The 18,928-nt window shown below is 34.7% G+C and overlaps 1 protein-coding gene across 2 annotated transcripts in view; it reads right to left on the bottom strand.

Moving 5' to 3' along the window:
• The window catches only part of LOC150107659 (calmodulin-binding transcription activator 2-like), a 790,456-nt gene that overhangs the window by 642,455 nt on the left and 129,073 nt on the right, over positions 1-18,928 (bottom strand). For both annotated transcript variants that reach the window (XM_090391992.1, XM_090391993.1), the window contains exon 3: positions 4,386-4,508. In XM_090391992.1, the coding sequence (XP_090248118.1) occupies positions 4,386-4,508 (123 nt within the window). The remainder of the gene's footprint in view (positions 1-4,385; positions 4,509-18,928) is intronic.

Genomic DNA, 18,928 nt, shown 5'->3' with positions numbered 1-18,928 from the left:
TATAAATTAAGAAGATAAATTGCAATTGCATAATTTTTATGTTGCTGCATCAATGAACAAAATGATACAAAGCTATCTCTTTAAACATCATCTCGCTTCCTATTTTGTTAGGGTTGTAAAACTTGGGGTGTTAGTCACTATAAACACAGAAACTAGTCACCGAGTTATTCATACTGATACTCTTCGGACCGTTAAGCTTAACGATATTTCGTTTCAATCAAATCAGTTTCTTCCAAAAGACAAAGTCTCACTTCGAATATAAACTTCAGTGGTACAAATTCTGCCAACTTTTTTTTCCTATCGCAACACAAGCAAACAGGTCAGAGAATGCATTCAGTTAACAGACGTGATAAGCTTCGCAACCTTCGTTGCTGTGGTCGTAAACCAAATAAAACTACTAATAAAAACATCGCATTCACTCATCAGGTCTGCATCTTCACAATTTATCACATTCTACATCTTTGCTCGTGAAATACATGATTTTGTCACTCTTTCCTCAACCACGTCTCAAAATCATAGCATCTCCATAAAAAATGCGATTTTTTTTCATTCATACACTATCTAGCTTATTTTATTAACGTACCACTCGTCACTCATTTTTCAGTCTGCTCTAAATCTCGTTCCAATTGACGAATATCTCGACATAAATTTTCCATTTCTTTCACATGAATACGTATACACGCTGTTCTGCATTTATCTTCTCTACACCATCAGTTTGATCTATTCTTGCTTTTTCAGTGGTGGTCTCTATTTCTATGTTACTATCACCTTTAATTCGACCACTTATTTTACTATTACAACAAACTTAACCTTACGCTCTATTTCGCACTTATTTTCGCCAATTTCATTCATTTAATACTGTTCATTTCCTCATCTTTCAAAACATCTAAAATATCACTTTCTACACCCACATACACACGAACAAAAATATCTATGCAAAAAGAAGGAATTGCTCAGATTCATAAATCACAATCAGGTTGCTGGCTTTTCCCAATCCTATCTAGTAAACAAATGTCACAAGAATGGTATCAATAAGGCATTCTTATTTCTCATCAAAATCTGTATCTTTGCATATTCATAGTTCTCTTCTACATTAATATTTTTGTACAAATATGGATATTACTCGAACCCCTCGCTTACTCAAAACACCACTTTCTCAACAACCCCAATTAAGGTTTGCTATGAAGATCGGGTAAAAAAATTGCTTTTTGCTAGGAAACCTAAAAGCCGTCCTTTTAATAAGCAAGCCAACTTCCGTTTTATATCATCTATAAGGTATTAAATATATGCCCACTCCTCTACCAGTATTCCTAAATCTTGCTGTTGACACTCAGACCTCACTTAATTCCCGATTAATATCACAGTCAGATATTTTGTCAGCTCATCCGTTTCACATCGCTCACGTAAAGACCGCGATTCTCTAAATCTAACCATATCCACCATAAACTCAATTCATAGGAAATTTAAATAGCTGATAATAATTTAAATATCAATTAATTATAGCATGAATTCTACTGATCCATGCGTATTTATATAATTATACTTGAGTTTCGTTTTTATTTTACTCTTTCACTATTTTAGCTATTAGTTTGTTTTTTTTTTCATTTTCATTGCATTTTTGTTCTTGTTTATTCATATTTATTTTTTTTTAATATCATGTGTTACTGACTACAGCCATCTCGTCATTCCACTTGCTTGCTGTATCCTATTTCTATTCTATTTTCCGTTTGACTTGTCATGTCGATTCTGCACTTGGATTCATGAATACTCACACACCAAAATTCCATTTAGGAATTCTGAGAAGAATCTTTCCACACACAAATATTGGGTTACTTACGCCTTTCCGAATAAGTCTATATCTATCTATCTCTCCCTTCCATCTGTTTGCAGACGGGTTGGGTCTCCTCCTAATGAGGAGTCACGGCGAAATAATGCAGTCGGCACGCCACTCCTCTGCTGCATCCCTAACGAAGGTATTCGTGATTGTAGTCCGTGTGTGTGTTCACGGGGCCGGTTTGCCTGCTTGCGGGATGAAAAACCCAGCTAAACTGGGGGTGAAAACCCTACTGCCCGCACCCAAGATCGGCTAACTTGGCTATGGCTGAGGAAGCTCCTTGAGCTCCTCACGTCTCCGACGAGAATCGAACCTAGGACACTCCTTCTCCAGGATTGCGATGATTGCGAAGCGCACAGCCACTAGGCTAACCGCACGGACAATATCAGTATCGCTTAAACTAGATTCCTCTAGTAGGGTGTGTGTGTGTGTGTGTGTGTGTGAGAGAGAGAGAGAGAGAGAGAGAGAGATTAGGAATTCACTAAACTAGGAACATTGTTTGAACTCGGTGACTTCCCAAAAATAAAAATCAAGAACGCTAATAAAATGCGAATGTACAGACTATTCTGAAATCGTATTTTTTTAGAGCAGTGGAACTTTTTTGGAAGGATCATTGCGTACGCAACAGTCTGCATACTTGGTATCAGCTATGGCTATTTATTCTTCTTTCAAATATTTTTCACGCTCTCGCATCCTAATAAAAACTACAGATATAGTTTTTGATATCGACTTCAAGTTCGAATAATCATAACACTTTCTCGCTGATGCAATTTCAAATTAATAAGCATTTAGAATAGTTCCTGAAATGTGAACAAAAACTTAAAACCATGGATATTTAAAAGTCCCCTAGTATAGTGCAGCCGATGATATAGTAAAGTTTACAATAGAGAAGGCGACAAAATCAACCAACCAACTAATTTATTAAGTCGCAATAGCAATAATGTATCTTCAAAATAATGTTGACGACTGAAGTGATGATTTGTAAAGTAACAAGTCTGTTTTTTACGGCAGAAATCTTAGATTATCTTCACATTTAAGTCTCCACCCTACAATATTGTTATGCAGGCTTTCAACATGTCGTGATAGGATTGCCATCAAAAAAAGTGGACAATTAAAATTTCCACAGGAGTAAAATTAAATGGCAAATACGTTATATTGTTTGTTTTTTATCTGATTCTAACTACGTAAAAACTATCACGTTTCTCTATTTACCCTAGTCTTCTCCTCAATTCTAATGCAAGAATAATTTAGACAAACTGAAAATGGAGATTTCTAGTACTATTACAGAAATTTTAGTAAGAGTTCTCTGTAACTCTCCTAATTTCTGAAGTGTCTGAATAGTAAAGCCGCGGTATCTTTTGGTTATAGTTCACTCTATACATTGTTATAGGTTTGTAACAACATTGACCAAAGACTGGCTTACAACAGCCATTTGATAATATGATGAGCAAATGTTTTCCATGGATTTATATCAATGATCTCACATAGAGGTAGCTAAATTCATTTTCATTTCGAAGTGGGTTTACATTTTGTCAATTTTACAAAGTATATAGAATTTTCCAGTAGACGATCTCTTTTTCTCTACAATATGAGAGAATGTCTGGTGATCAGTAGGACTGGACTTTCCAAGTTTTTTTTTTTTTTTTCAACTGTCGAAAACAGATACTGGAGGCCTTCACGTTATAGTCGAAATACTCAAGATTGCATAAATGGAAGCATATTATCCATTTTGAAATTACAAGATTACACGGAAAGAATGGCATCTTCCACGATGGTTGCATACCATTTTCCTTGACTAAGATGTAATATGGTACATTTTTCCAATTGATTTCGTAATGGATCATTGGAAAGCATTAAAAAACGGCAATATAGACTTAATGAAGCACACAATATTCGGTAAACCACACATAAAAGGAAATTATTCTCGTAAATAAGTGACATTATTATTCTCGAAAATGTCAGAAATTTCTTTTTATCCCAATCGAAAAACCCTTATTTGGAGGGGATAGATTTACTGATGTCACATAAAGGAACAGGGACTTCTATATCTTTGATGCCTTTACAGTGCACAGGCAGCAAAAGTGTCAGTACTCAAAACGTATTAATGGAAAAATGTACATAACTCTCGAAAATAACTATTCATGTGCTCACACCTGACTGAAATATTCAATATGTTCATCACATGAACCCTTGTTAACAAATTATTTAAAGTAATAAATTTTGATTAATTAATTTTAATTTTATTTTTTGCTGTCCAAGACATCTTTCAAAAATAAAAGAAACATAGAAATCAAGCTAGCATTCAATCACGTTTTTAACTGAAGTACATTTTTCCAAGCTATAATCGGCAGCTTTATAATGCCACGGCAAATATGACAGCACAATCAAATCTTCAAAACATAGCCAGTGAAAATAAAAGGTATTGGATGTTAATTAATAGCGTTTGCGCAAGATGTACGGCCATCTCTAGAGCCTCTTTTCAAGTAATCAATAGCCCAGCAGCTCACACAAGCATCTTCTAAAGGTCAACTGGTAGCAAACAGATCCTTACCTTTACCTGACTTTGTAGGCTCACTCTTTGTCTTTATTGTGGTACGCGAAAGGGAAGTCGATGGTGTTCCCATGTCTTCCCCCATGATGGAGCGCGTCTTTTTGCCAGGAGCGTGAACAGAGCCTATAACAGGAAAGAAAATGTTTTTAAAATACCAATCTACCTGGAAAGGAAAAAATACTTTAGATGTAATACTAACATTTCCTACGGTTGTGAAAAGTGTATATAATAATTACATACGTAGGAATTAATCAAAATTTTAACAAGTGAAATAAATTACGCCTGTGTTATAAACGTGACACAGAAGTTTATCTTTTATCCTGCAAAAAAGTTATAAGAATTACAAATTTGGGCAGACAGGTTTTCGAATTCGCTCAAATGTATAATCATTACAGAACAGTGCCGTTTCGTCAATTATATATAACATAATTGTAAATAAAACTAGTTTGCGTTAGAAAATACACAATGCGCAAAAAAAAAAGGAATGAAAATTACTTTAGCCAAATCAATGTAAAAAATATAATTCATTTAAAAAATTTAAAAAAATGTAACTCTACAACAAGTATTGCTTCGGAAGAAAGTGCTAGAGAATAGAAGCAGTAGGTCGTCCGAACCAAAAAAAAAAAAAAGAAGAAACAGCTCGTGCAGTTGGCCTTGAGTTGCTTTTCTGTAAGGACATTCTTCGTGCATCATGTCCATCAGCATCAAAAACTAAAGAACGAAACAACGGATCGTATCAACTTTAACGTAAACCTGGAGAAAAGTCTCACTGAAACAAGCGAAAAGTTACGAACAGCTTATAAAAATGAGGCTCTGTCAGTCTTATTTGATCCCCAAATTAGTGAATGAAGTGCGAAATTTATTAAAAATTGACCACGGATTAACGCATAAGTAATTTGAAAACCAAGTGGGTTAAATGAATAAGGAAACGATCAAGTCCAAAAGAGGAGGGGAGGAATTGCTTGAAGTTTGTTCTAAGCTGTTAGCGTGATGAGGAAAATCTCAAACGATTGAATGGTTCTAAAGAATTTTGGAAAACTAGGTTCACTAACAGCAGCTTGAACAAAATATTGTTTACCAACTCTCATCTCCATTATTAATGAGGACAAAAGACGGTGCTTCCTGTATGGTGAAAACAAAATACAGAAGTGCGGAAAACAGCGGTTCGTTTACAGAAATTTTGTATCAAAACGATGCTGATCACATTCTTCGACAGGGAATAATCCATAAGGAATTCATATAATTCAGAAAGAAACACAGCTAGTTACCGGCAATTATTACTCAAAGATACTAAAAAGTTTGCTGGTAAGAATCAAGCACATGGGACCCGATTTGAAAGTCTGCGACTGGTGGGCAACTATTACATGACAATGCGCCTGCTCACATGGCGATCAATATGCAGACGTTTCTCGTTCAAAAGTAGGTTGTCGTGCTAAACCACCTCACTTAATCCTCTGACTTGGTTAAAGATTGAAAAGAACGATTTGGTTGTTTCCGACATTCAGAAAAATATGATAGCAGAACTAAATACCATAACAGCGACAAGTTTCGCAAGCTTTTTCTAAAACTTGTACATAGGCCATAGTAAGTGTATTTGGTGCCTCAGGGATTATTTCAAGGGAGTAAAAAAAATCAGCTAAAGCCTTTTTATTCCCTTATAGGAAATAGGCGAGACCTTTATACCCTATCTAGCTTTTGGAGATTGAGTGGGCAGTTTAATCTCCACCGGTAGCCAATCAGAGATAGCTGGCCCACGTCTATCCTTATAGCAGCCACCCATGAAGAGGCTAGCAAAAGTGCTGCCATCTCTTGGTACCTAACTCTAACAAGATATGGTACTGTCTGAAATAATGTGGGGTACTACGGTCGATTTTCTTGAGTTTACGGGACGAAAAACTCGAGTTTCCGGGAAGAAAAACCCGCTTGCCTGTACCAGAGTTCGACCAACTCGAGAACCGGTCGAAGAAAGGCTTAGAAAAAGTTCCTCCAGTCGGCGACTAGACTTGAACTTAAGTCTAACTTCGAGTGACCAAGAGTAGAGGACGCAAGCGCCACTTCCACTGAGCTACACAGGCCTGGGAGCTGAGTACAGGAAAAAAAAAAAAAAAAGGGGGGGGGGAGATTTTGTCCATATTTTGGCTGATATAAATTCAATCTCGTTATTTTTCTTTTCTCTTTGTTTTTCCCTATGCCGTACTGTATATATACTTTTAATGCTGAAGTTTTTCGATCAATTGCATTTGCGACGAATTGTTTATTCGATAAATTGCCTTTGTTAAATGGTTCTTCGATTAATTTTATTAAACGAATTGCTTTTTCGATGAATTGTCGTTCGGTTTATTTTCATGAAACCGATGTAGGAAGGGATAAATATTTTGACAGCTCAGGTGTAGGTGCATATTTAGCCTTAATCGTGAAAGACAAATTAATCGAGATGGCTACCTCTAAATTAATCTTTTGCACTGAGTTTTGGGCTAGAAAAGACGCTGATTATAAAGGAAGCCAGTAATTTACTCTACATAGGCAACTTAAAGAGATTTTGGTAACTAAGAATGGTTTTGAGAAGAAAACTGCAAATATGCAACTTAACAAGGCTTCAGGAGTAGGTAGGCTATATCCTACCAAGTTATACCAAATAAGGAAAAAGTCAAATAAAGAGGAGGGTGTTGGTTTTAGGGAAGTTCCATGTGAGTAAGAACAAATATATCAAAATCCATAAAAGAAGGTCAAAAAGTGATATATAGAGCTATAGGATGAGTTTTAATATATGCTGTGGATAAAATATTGCGGTCCATTATTAAAAACAGCCTGCAGAGATATTCAGATGCAAATAAAATTATATCTGAATCGCAGCACAGTTTTTGTTAAGGTAAGTCCCGTTTATCAAACTTGGTTACTAAGAAACTGCTACGGAGGAATTAGATAGAAGAAAAAGTTCATCATATATTTGAATTTTAATACATTCAAAACTGTATCGCCCACTCGTCTTATTTACAAGTTAGAGCAAATCGACATTAGGGAGTAAAGCAATAAAGTGGTCGGAAGGAGTTTGGGTACGTAGAGGAAAGAAGTGAATGTTTATTCCTTCATCTGACTTAATTTTTAATTAATTTCATTTCATTTTATCAATATTATTTGCAGATGACATCAAAAACAGTAAGGGTAGACAATAATGAAGAGCAAGGGCTAGTGCTTCAGGCAGACTTAAATGGGATATTTCATTGGTTGAAAAATATGAACACTTGATACGAGCACTCGTAGCACCTGACAGCTTAAAATGCAAAATCCTCGAACTGTATACCCAAAACCACAGGGAACTTACTAAGGGATAAACTGAAAACAGCGGAAGATAAATAAAAAAAATAAAAAAGGATCTAGGAATAATAGTGCGGCTTAATAAGAAATTTCTAAACGATGATTACATTGTTTTTGGTACACAATAAATAACGGAAAAAACTCACGTAGAAAGATTATTTATTAGTATAATTTTCGCCTGTGTGTCACAGGCATCTTCAGTACATTAAGCTCAAAATTAAACACTAACTGACAATTCCAAAAAGCGCCACCTAAGTAGCTGGTGTAAGGTAACTAAAAAGGTCAATAACTTTCCTAAAAATAAAAAAAAATTGTATTATTTATTTATTTTTTATTTTTAGGAAAGTTATTGAACCTTTTTAGTTACCTTACACCAGCTACTTAGGTGGCGCTTTTTGGAATTGTCAGTTAGTGTTTAATTTTGAGCTTAATGTACTGAAGATGCCTGTGACACACAGGCGAAAATTATACTAATAAATAATCTTTCTACGCGAGTTTTTTCCGTTATTTATTGTGTACCGATATGTCTACTCACGGTTTACCTCTTTTAAAACTTACATTGTTTTTATTTAATTTAATTTTCAGGAACTTATCTAGTAAAAACAACGATGTAGTTATTCTCTACGCAAAACAATGCTTAAACTTCTAGGTTCTTAGAAATTCAAGAAATTATAGAATTATCTCTGAAATTTTTCAGAAAAATAAGTCTATTAGAAAGCAATGCTTTCTTGCATTCGTTTAAGTAATATATTCAAGTTTGAAGTCCATATCTTTGATTGATATACTAGAATGAGTAACTAGTTCGATTTTGTAGAATGTAAACTTTAATTGAATAAAAAGATTTGAATTTAGAATAAAAGCGAATAAAAAATTTAGAATTCAGAAAATAGGATTTTAGTAAAAATGTAGCCAACTAATGAAATAAACTTCCCGAAAGTATTGAAGTAGCAGGTTTCAAGAGATTGAATACAATTATTTTGAAAGAAAGCATTAATTTTTTGTAGCTAATATTCCTTGTGATTTGCACATTGGTAGTGCAAGTTTTGTTGAAGATGGTTTTATTTATTCAGTCGCACTGTGAAAAGCTACTGTTATTACTTTAGTATATTACTTCTTTTAATTATTGTATTAAGCCATCAAGAGCATTTTGTTGTTCTTAAGGATTCTGTTCGTCATCTAAAGTTGATGCTATACAAGTATGTTTTCTTGCATCGGATTTTATACTAAAAATTTTTGTCTTCAAAACAGCGTCATATTTATTGGCTTACTGATCGATTACTTTTCTTCTTCTGTTTTTTTTTTTAAGTGTTCGCTCATTGTTTGTTATGCCAAGTTCTTTGATTTGACATTTAAGAGAATGTCTTGAAAATCAAAGATTATTATTTTCTTTTCACTTTATAAATACATGGAAGTAATTTTGAAAATATGATAACCGGAGACCACTACCAAACATGTTTCGACAGAGAGCTGCAATTTATTCAGAGATAAATGACACTCTGCATGAAATAAATAAAAGAACCTTTTGATACGCAACACTTTTTTTTTTTAACAGAAACACAAGAGAAAGAGTAGGAGAAGCAGGTTGTTTGTGGTTGAGCGACAAATTTCTGTATTTGATACTAAGAAGGAAATAGGTAAAGCATCTCGTCTTGCACGCAAACTGAAATATGTGTAGACTTTTAAAATAAGCATTCTGTATGAACATTTGAATAAGTTTATTCTTATTCTCAATTATTCATATGATTCAAGTCAGTCATTTTTAAGTGTAATAAAAGCAATCATAAGCTCTTCCTTCATTATTTCTGGTTTTGCAAACGTTTTCACAACATTGATAAGAATCCCTTTATAAGCTTTATCTTCCATATTATCAATAATAAATTCGACTTTCCTCTTTTTTAAAAGTTCGCAAATAATTACTTACTGTTAGTTAAATCATACCCAATCCATACACTGATTTGCCATTATAAACCAAACGCAGTATCAACTGGCTTGGTTAGTGTCTAAGTTGGGTATATTATCCCCCTCCACACACACAAACATACACACCAGTTTAGGTTAAGTATCGCCTATTTCTTTCCTCCAGTTCAAAAAGAAAGCGGCGTAAACTGAACTTGAGAGAAAAATAGTGGCGTGAACGTTACTAATCAGCTTCTAAAAGCGGAACATATGTTATATCTAGTTCAAGCGAAATTATTATATCTGCAAAGGACATAACGATCGTTGCGTGATAATAGCAAACTTCTATAGTGCATTACATATACTTTCCAGTGTAATACATATACACCACAAAATGCAGTTGGACGCATTCATTTTGTAAAAAAAAAAAAAAAAAAATATTAAAATAAAACAAATAATGTCCCTTCCCCTTATACATCAAGGCCAACAAGTTACATATTACCACTCTGGATTAATGAGAAGAAAGAAGCTATTTATTTAGATTGAATAACGGGCTTCCTTCTTTCCAATAAATAAGTTTTGTTCACATCTTAGCATTACAATTAGCCACTGTAGTAAGTAAAAAACATGGTTTAAAATAGCTAAATCATGAGAACACAAAAAGAGTGATTTCAACAAGTGCACTCGACACGCTACAAAACAAACTGACATTTTAGTATGAATTTCTAATAAATAACATTAATTCATTAAAATGATCGTCGGCATGCCTTTTATATAAATTAAAAAGAAACGGTAGTCTCAACTTAGTAACTAGAAAAGTCCATCATAAAAAAAAAAAGGGAAAAAAATGAAAAATACCATCATGAAAGTGAGATACAAACTATTTAGTAATTCTGGATTGAACTTATATATTATATGCTCGCAAAATGGTTTTGGGTTGTTTAGAATTACCGAAGCAACTATGCCTATGGGAAATCAGCATATTATTATGTCAAGTGCATCATGGTCTCTAGTCGGTGTTTATTTGGCGGGATGAAAAATCCGAGTGTCTAGGACTAAAATCCCTGGCATCTCTGTATGAAATCGGCTAACTGTGTGTAACTGAAAAGTCCTCATAAAGAGTCAGCATCGTTCTAGACGTGATTCGAACGTCTAGAAGACGTTCGAAGTGTCATGACATCTTTTCTATTCCGTTGAAAGATTGTGTATGTTAAGCAATGTAGTACGGTGACAGACACAGAAGCACATGATAAATTTGCACACTACTGGCATAACCTAACTCATTTGCATCCCAGAGAGAAATGCCTTCACACACGGCCAATGATGGGTAAAGTCGGTAGTCTGCAAATTTATTATAATAAGGGGAGAGGGAAAAGAAAAAAAAAAAAGAGAGAAAAGAAAACACTGGATGCGAACTCAGGTTGTGCGGAGTTTGTAAAACCTTTCCAGCTTCGAATAACTATCAGGTTAATTATTTAGTTCTCTCCCCAATATATATGTGTGACACGATTTTCATTGGGCACCATTATACAAACCACCAGAATAGCATTCTCTGCTGATATTCTTTTGATCCGCCTAAAATGAACTTGCCGATAAAAGGATTACTAAAATACATGACAATTTTATTATAATGGGGAAACACAGCTAAAAAAGGCATAATATAAAGATACTTCTTAATCGAACCAAATTAAATTATGCTCAACAAGAAATTGTTTTTTATCCTTTACCTAAGCTGAGCAAACAAAACTGTGTCCCTAAAGATACTTCACATGCAAACTTTTATTTACGCACGCTTGGATAAAGGATAAAAAACAAGAATACAATTTCTGCTCAAACATAATTTACTTTTTGTCTCAAAAGGTAGGAAAATTAATTCACTACTATTATCAAAAAATGACAAAATGAGCGTTTAAGTAAATCTAAATTTGCTTTCCCATTTAGGATATTCAATAAATAAGTCACAATCTTTTGCTATAAATATGCAAAGAACAGTCGATGGTAATACTTATAAATGCAGTAATTCACCGATTTTGGAAATTAATCTAACCATATCTAGATAATGCATATCATTCAGAATTTTCCCTGGTTAATATATAATGCAATTTAGTTCTTGTCTTAAGTGCCTAAAAACAAATCTAAATATTATATTTTGAAACAATTCTTACATAGAGGTCGCAAAGCTGTGATTTCTTTCTAGAAATAATAAAGCACTATTTCCGGAAAGACAATAAGTTGATAGTTAATTTATCAAACAATTCAGTTTAAAGCGATTGTATTTCTGGGACATATGTGTTCGTCTCTTACTTATATAAAGCATAATACCACATTTACCCATAATAATGATAAAAATGGTTTAACCATAATAACTAAAGGAAATAAATGATTAAATGTGTATGAAGAGAACTACGAGTATCATATTTAGTTGCTGTTTTGATCGTTCATAAATTTTCTAAACGTCTCATTTTCTAACAACAGATGCTAGAAGTTGAGTTACAAAAATTCTTGAAAAGTAGTACGTGCTGGCATTACTATTTCACTCTAACTAATCGATTACTTGACACCAGATGTTTGTTACCATTGGTACCAACAGATTCTAAACTACAAATGCTGCTGCCAGAGGCGTTTGCCACAAATCACATGGATAAGTGAATCTTATTACATTCTGAATCTTATTTGTAAGAAGTAACTTAAATATTCCAACTACAGCCTTTCTTTAGTAGTCCTGATATTAAAGCTACTCAACTGCTAAGAATCATTACCATCCATAAAAAAAAGGGGGGGGGGGGATTACCGATTAACATATTTTTATTTTGAAAATCACTTTACATATTTCAATATGAATTACATATTTATAGCATCGCAACATTTTACTTTCTCAAATATCTTCGCAATATATCTCAAAGACTAACTTTCTATTAAAGTACACCTATTAACGTAAACAAATGCAACCACTCAATGTAGGCAGAATCAGTAATTCAAGGATTCAATATTGTGAAAGTGAATACGGATTTAAATCACTGAAGGCCTTAAGTGGCTTTAAAAAAGTGCTGTCTCGGAAACAAAGCAGGGGAGCTTGATTATCTAACCTTTAGCCCAATGTAAGCTAGCTTCCGATGTTTCCTGAATAGGATTCACATTAAAAAAAAAAAAAAGCTGACGATCATGGAATGTTCCCGAACTCCAGAGATAATAATTCATATCTCAATTTAATTACTAAGTACATATAAACGACAACCTTCATCGCGTACTGAGATGAACAACAAAAGGTCTAAATATTATTCATAAAGCTACTTTCAGTAATTACTCTAAAAAAAGGGAATTCATGTCTTCCTGACTTTTTAAGTCCACCACTATAAAACTGAAGTTCAGTTATTTTCTTTCCTACGTGTAAATTGCCATGGTACCCATGGACTAAATTCTGCATACACGAATAATGATAGATTTGGTGATGTGCTCGCGTGTTCCTTTAAACTGTACCTGGCACAAATCTGTATTTCTGTTTCCGCTTAAGTTATTTAGAAGGCTATGCACTTCACCGTGTTGCTTCCAAGTCTTCCTCAGTTTCCAAGTGTCGCGTGCACAATCGCTCACAACATATCAGGGCACGATGCATGTCTGAACTGTTTTGCGTGTGGCTTCTTACCGACACGATATTCATATTTGATCCTCCTATTTGAATAATGAAAGCCACAATCTGAAACGTCATAACATTAGGAACTGTTTTCGTTTTACGGTTAAAAATTATTGTTTACAACGCTGTCGTTCATTCAATAACTAGTTTATTATGAATAGTCTATTATCTGAAGTTGATGCAGACCAAGAAGTGTGGTTTGTATCCATAAGAGTAACTGAATGCTGTTAACAACATCTGTTTTCATTAAAAATACAGGAAACCTCGCTTAACGCGAATTCGATAAGCGCGATTGAGTGAAATACTATTTCTAGCTTGAAGCGAGTGATTAATTAGTTAACCCGATTTTTTTTTTTTTTTTTTTTTTTTTTTTTTTTTTTTTTTTTTTTTTACGTTAGGCGAAATTCTTTTTGTCGCCAATCTGCAGCGAGCGGAAAAGCTGGAATCATTAAGAAACATGAAATTAGCGGTAGTAATACAATGATTGTGCGAGACCTGGGATACAGTAAGTCTACAGTTTGGACTATATTAAATAAGAGCAAAGAATACAAAGAACAAGGAAAAGTTGCTACTGTTTCTTTAAGGAAGCAGATCACCCAAAATAGAAGCCATTTAATGATTGAAATGGAGCGCCTTCTATTACTCTGGATTGAGGCTTATAACCAAAAAATAATACCTATAGGGAATAAAGGGAATATTCAGGCAAAGGCTCTCAATATTTTTACCTCATTGAAAGAGACTAAATTTCAAGAGGAATGTGAAAGCTTTAATTCGAGTTTAAGATGGTTTGACCGTTTTAAAAATCGAGCTGGACTGCATAACGTATGAATAACTGGGGAATCTGCTAAAGCTGATAAAGATTCTGCAGCCAAGTTTCCTGAAGAATTGCAAAGGATAAGCAGGAGGGTGATTATGACGATCGGCAAATATTCAACGTCGACAAAAACAAAAATTCTCTCTTTTGGAAGCGTATGCCAACAAAAACTTTCCTAGCTAAAACTGAAGCATCTCCACCAGGATACAAAGTATCTAAAGATCATCTTACGTTTTTATTAGGAGGCAATGCAGAAGGTGACTTTAAACTCAAGTCTATGTTAGTTTATCGTGCGCAAAATCCAATCTAACATTACTGAAGAAATCAGCAATTGGAAAAGAACTTGGTTTTAATGAACTGGGTAATGAAGACGTGAGAAACTTGCTCGATTCCCATTCAGAACAGTTAAGCGAGAATGATCTTCTTCAACTAGAAGAACAGCGTGCATATGAAGAAGATAAGGAGTGTGAACAAGAGAATGTTACTACTAAGAAGCTAACCGCAAAAGAACTTGAGCTAGTTTTCAATCACATTAAGGAAATTTTGTTTCATGCTGATCCCGATATGGAACGAAGCTTCAAAGTCCGCCGAAATCTTGATAAAGCGATCATAAATTACATGACAAGATGAAAAAGTCGAGCACAATTCAAGCATCTTTACTTATTTTTTTTATTTTTACACTATGCGGCATTAAATTAAAATTTAAGCAATTCATTTTTATTAACTTTGATGATTTTATCCTCTAATATAGCTTATACTGTATTTTTTCTTTTTTTCAAATTTACGCTAACTGATGGACGAATTATAAGCATTCCTATTGTTTTTTGCATTCGCTTAGGGCGCATTAATGGATGGATTGATTAATCGCGTTAAGCGAGGTTTTCCTGTAATTCCCAAGATTCTGATCCAAAATTAATCAGATTTTCTCATAGCTAACCCTATAACTATGTATACGTAGAATATCAGATTCCGAGTTTATAGTTTATTAGTTATACTGGTTGAAAATGCAAGTCCACAAAAAATATTATTGCATAACACCCACATGAAGTCTTAGAACTCATCACGGGAGTCCATTATACTACCCTGTACCACACAATCTACCTAATTTCCCTCAAGCATTTTTCTAGTAAAATGTGTTATGGGCCAGGTTTGCTTGTTTTGGCAAAAATGAGGGAGGGAGAAGTTTCAGGCAGGAAAAAAACTCTACCTAAAGGTGTGTGTAGCGAGTGAATTCTTCCAACTGCTCTTGTTACAATAATAAATCATAAATATCAACAACAATCATACATCATAAAATCATAAGAGGTGGCAATGAAATATGAACCAACGCACTTCATGGAATCCCATACCATTCTGCAATAACATATTACACTATACGGTATTTTTCCGGTCTAGATACTATATGCTCTTTCACTTACTGGTTGACCGATACGCACCTGTAGTAAATATTTTTTCAAGAGTTACTGAAGAATGTTTTCCGTCAACAGATGATTAAGGCGTAGCACTATTATACACGTGTCCCTTACAGTTATGAAGTCACTGAAAATAATTTAGAACAGCAGCGAATCGGCAGAAGTAGTCAGTAAGGAGAACACGTAGGTCACATGTGTGCCTCCAAGATTACTGAACGACATCCAAATCTTATATCACAGAATCTGCAGGAGCTGGAATAACAACTACAATGAATGGTGATTTACAATCATGAGAAAAGATGCAGTTAGCGTGTCCAGTCGCGTATCTCAGAAGGGAGGGAGCATATGGATGACGCACGTCCGAAATTCATTGCATGCTCTGAAATTTGTGCTCGTGATTTCTCAGCTAAAGAATATTCTCATTAAACCGATTGTAATCAATTTTGTGATTTTCTTTTGTTAGGGGAGCATCAAATATTTTAGATATTCTGCAAATAAAAAGGCAGTTAGAAAAGCTTAAAACTGAAACCATAATATATCTAGAAAGCATAATTGTAGTCAAACTGCAATAATCATGATTGAACTTACAGCTCTAAATCTGAAATTTGTGGCCATTTCTCATCTAAAAATATCACCACTGAATCGATCGCAGTCAATTTTGTGAATGCTTTCCTTTTGTTCGACAGCATCATATATGTCAGATATTCTTCAAAAAAAAAAAAATAATAATAATAATAATAAATAAAATAGTTAAAACAGCTTAAAACTTGAACCGAAAACAGACAACTTGGATACTCAGAAATCATACAACTGTTGTCAAAGTGCAATAATCAAGATTGCGCTTGTTAAAGCTAACTGCATAAAGTATTACAACTCTCGCTGTCCCTTCTCGAGATATTGGTGTAGGTGTGCGCGCGTGGATGAATAACGCAATGCATAATACAGATAGCAAACAATATTCGTAAGCAAAATTTGTTATTCCACCTATCTGTCCATGAAGCATTTTCCTACGTCAAGGGTTCCCTTTTATTTATTATGTGAATCGCATCCACGAAAAGTTGTAAATCTTGGCACATTTAATACCGTGGTAAGGCTCAGATTATACAATCCAATCTCCTTCTGAGAATAAACATGAACTTTTTCAAGTCACTTCAGAAGGGAGGTAGCCTCACATTGACGACAAAAATCAACTACCACCATTTATAAGAATTTCTCCATATAATGGAGAAATTCTTATAAATCACAAATGAATCACAAAAGTGAACTGTTGTGATTAAAAAAAAAAAAAAAGCCAATACTCCAAATATCCGTTATCCAGATTACTTTAAAAATTAATACATTATATGTATTTAATGCATGTTCGGCTAACTCAGAAATTGATTCAAGTTATAACTTCAATTTAACTATAACAATATCATTATAATCTTCTTCTTCTTCTTCTTCTGCAGCTTCTCCCACTTAAGTGGGGTCACTGTTTATTATGAGTCTCCTCCACACCTTCCTGTCTTGGGCTGTCACCACATCCAAGTTCTTCATCTTCAAGTCCTCTTCTACCAGCTCCCTCCATCTCTTCTTTGGCCGCCCACGATTCCGCCTTCCTTGCACATCCATCTGCATGACCCTTCTTCCCACATATTCGTCCTCCCTCCTCATCACATGACCAAACCATCTCAACCTTGCCTCCTGTATTTTCGCTCCTAAGTTCGTAACTTTCACTGTTCCCCTGACATAGTCATTTCTCAGATGATCCTTTCTGGTCACACCGCACATCCACCTAAGCATTCTCATCTCTGCTACTTCCATCCTGCTAATGTTATTTTTCCTCAGGGCCACAGTTTCTATAGCATATGTCATAGCTGGCCTCACTACTGTCCTATAAATTTTGCCTTTCAGATTGATCGGCACCCTCTTATCACATAACACTCCAGCCATCTCCCTCCAGTTCCTCCAACCTGCTTGTATCCTGCATCCCACTTCCTTCTCACCTCCTCCATCTTCTTCCACTGTCGAACCTAAGTATCTAAAGTCTCTCACCTTCCTGATGACATTTCCTTCCAGCTCCAGGTCTGTCTCCTGGCCACCGCCCACTGCGCAACACATATACTCTGTCTTACTTCTGCTCAGTCTCATACCTCTCTCTTCCAGTACTTTTCTCCATCTTTCCAGTTTAGTTTCCGCTTCTTCTCTTGAATCTACACACAGCAAGATGTCATCTGCATACAACATTGTCCAAGGTGCATCTTCTCTCACCTCCTCTGTTACCACCTCCATCACAATATTAAACAGAAACGGACTTAATGCTGACCCTTGATGCAAGCCAACTGTTACTTGAAAACTTTCTGTCTGTCCCAAACAGGTCCGAACACAATATCATTATAATATTGTTGTTTATAATTTCACATTTAAACTTGCTCTATAAGCATATAATAGCTGGTTTCGTGAAAGACATCTTAAAAGAACTTTAACGCTCTCGTGAAATTATATATCCTTAATAATTTGTTTTTCTTCCCTTCCTCCTCCGAGCTGAACTGAAGAAGGACCAATGCTTTTTACTTCCAGGATTTTTATTTTATATTTATATATGGTTTTTCTTGGGTATGAACTAACTAATTCTTTTTCAAGCTACCTGACGTTAAAATTGACAGAGCCTCCGTGGCTCAGTCAGTATAGACGAAGCCCTTTCGGAAAGACCTGGGGTCGATTCTCGTCAGTGACGTGAGGAACCTTTATCTGGTTTCTTTCGATGAAAGATGAGTTAGCCGGTTTCCAGGTGGGGGAAACCCAAGTTTCCCCCACCTGGAAACTTGGGTTTTTCGTCCCCCAGAACAGGCAAACCGGCCCCGTGAACGCACACGCTTCTACAGACATAGGACACCTCCAGGAATAAGGAGTAACCAACCTATTCCGTAGGATTTCGGTTCCGAATGCACGGCAAAAAGTGTAGGTCTATGCGTGAGCGTAAATTAGGATATATATAGTTTATTTGATATTAATCATGCCTTTTGGCTTGAGATACGTGGTTTCGATAAACTCAAATTAATTTATTTTCAAAAGTAGGAAACAAAATCTTCTATACTCTTTGTCCCAAAATGGTATGTTAACAAACAATTTTGGACTATTTTGTGAAATATAGTAAGCAACCGTCAAATGTCTATGTCCATTTATCTATAGAACTGATAAAAACAATTTACAAAATCATCATCATCATCAACAGATAATAAAAATTGATGTGTTCAAAATAGTTAAGTGTTTTTCAGTGGTTTACATCAAATCAATAAATTAGGGATATCAACAAATAACGGAATAACTATTCTTTTACTAAACTGTAACGCGAATTCATTTATTAGTTAAATGAGGTATAAAATCTTGGCATAAATATCGTTTGCTTAATACAATATATTTTTAAATATTGAAAAAAAAGTTTAAGTATGCTACTACATAGCCTACACGATTTTCGTTTCTTAAACAACTGGTA

Source organism: Typopeltis vanoorti, chromosome 4 (assembly GCF_054136105.1).
Source record: "Typopeltis vanoorti isolate ZY-2024b chromosome 4, IOZ_Tvanoo_1.0, whole genome shotgun sequence".
In the NCBI taxonomy this organism is placed as follows: Eukaryota; Metazoa; Arthropoda; class Arachnida; order Uropygi; family Thelyphonidae; genus Typopeltis; species Typopeltis vanoorti.
This window is presented reverse-complemented; position numbering and strand designations above follow the sequence as displayed.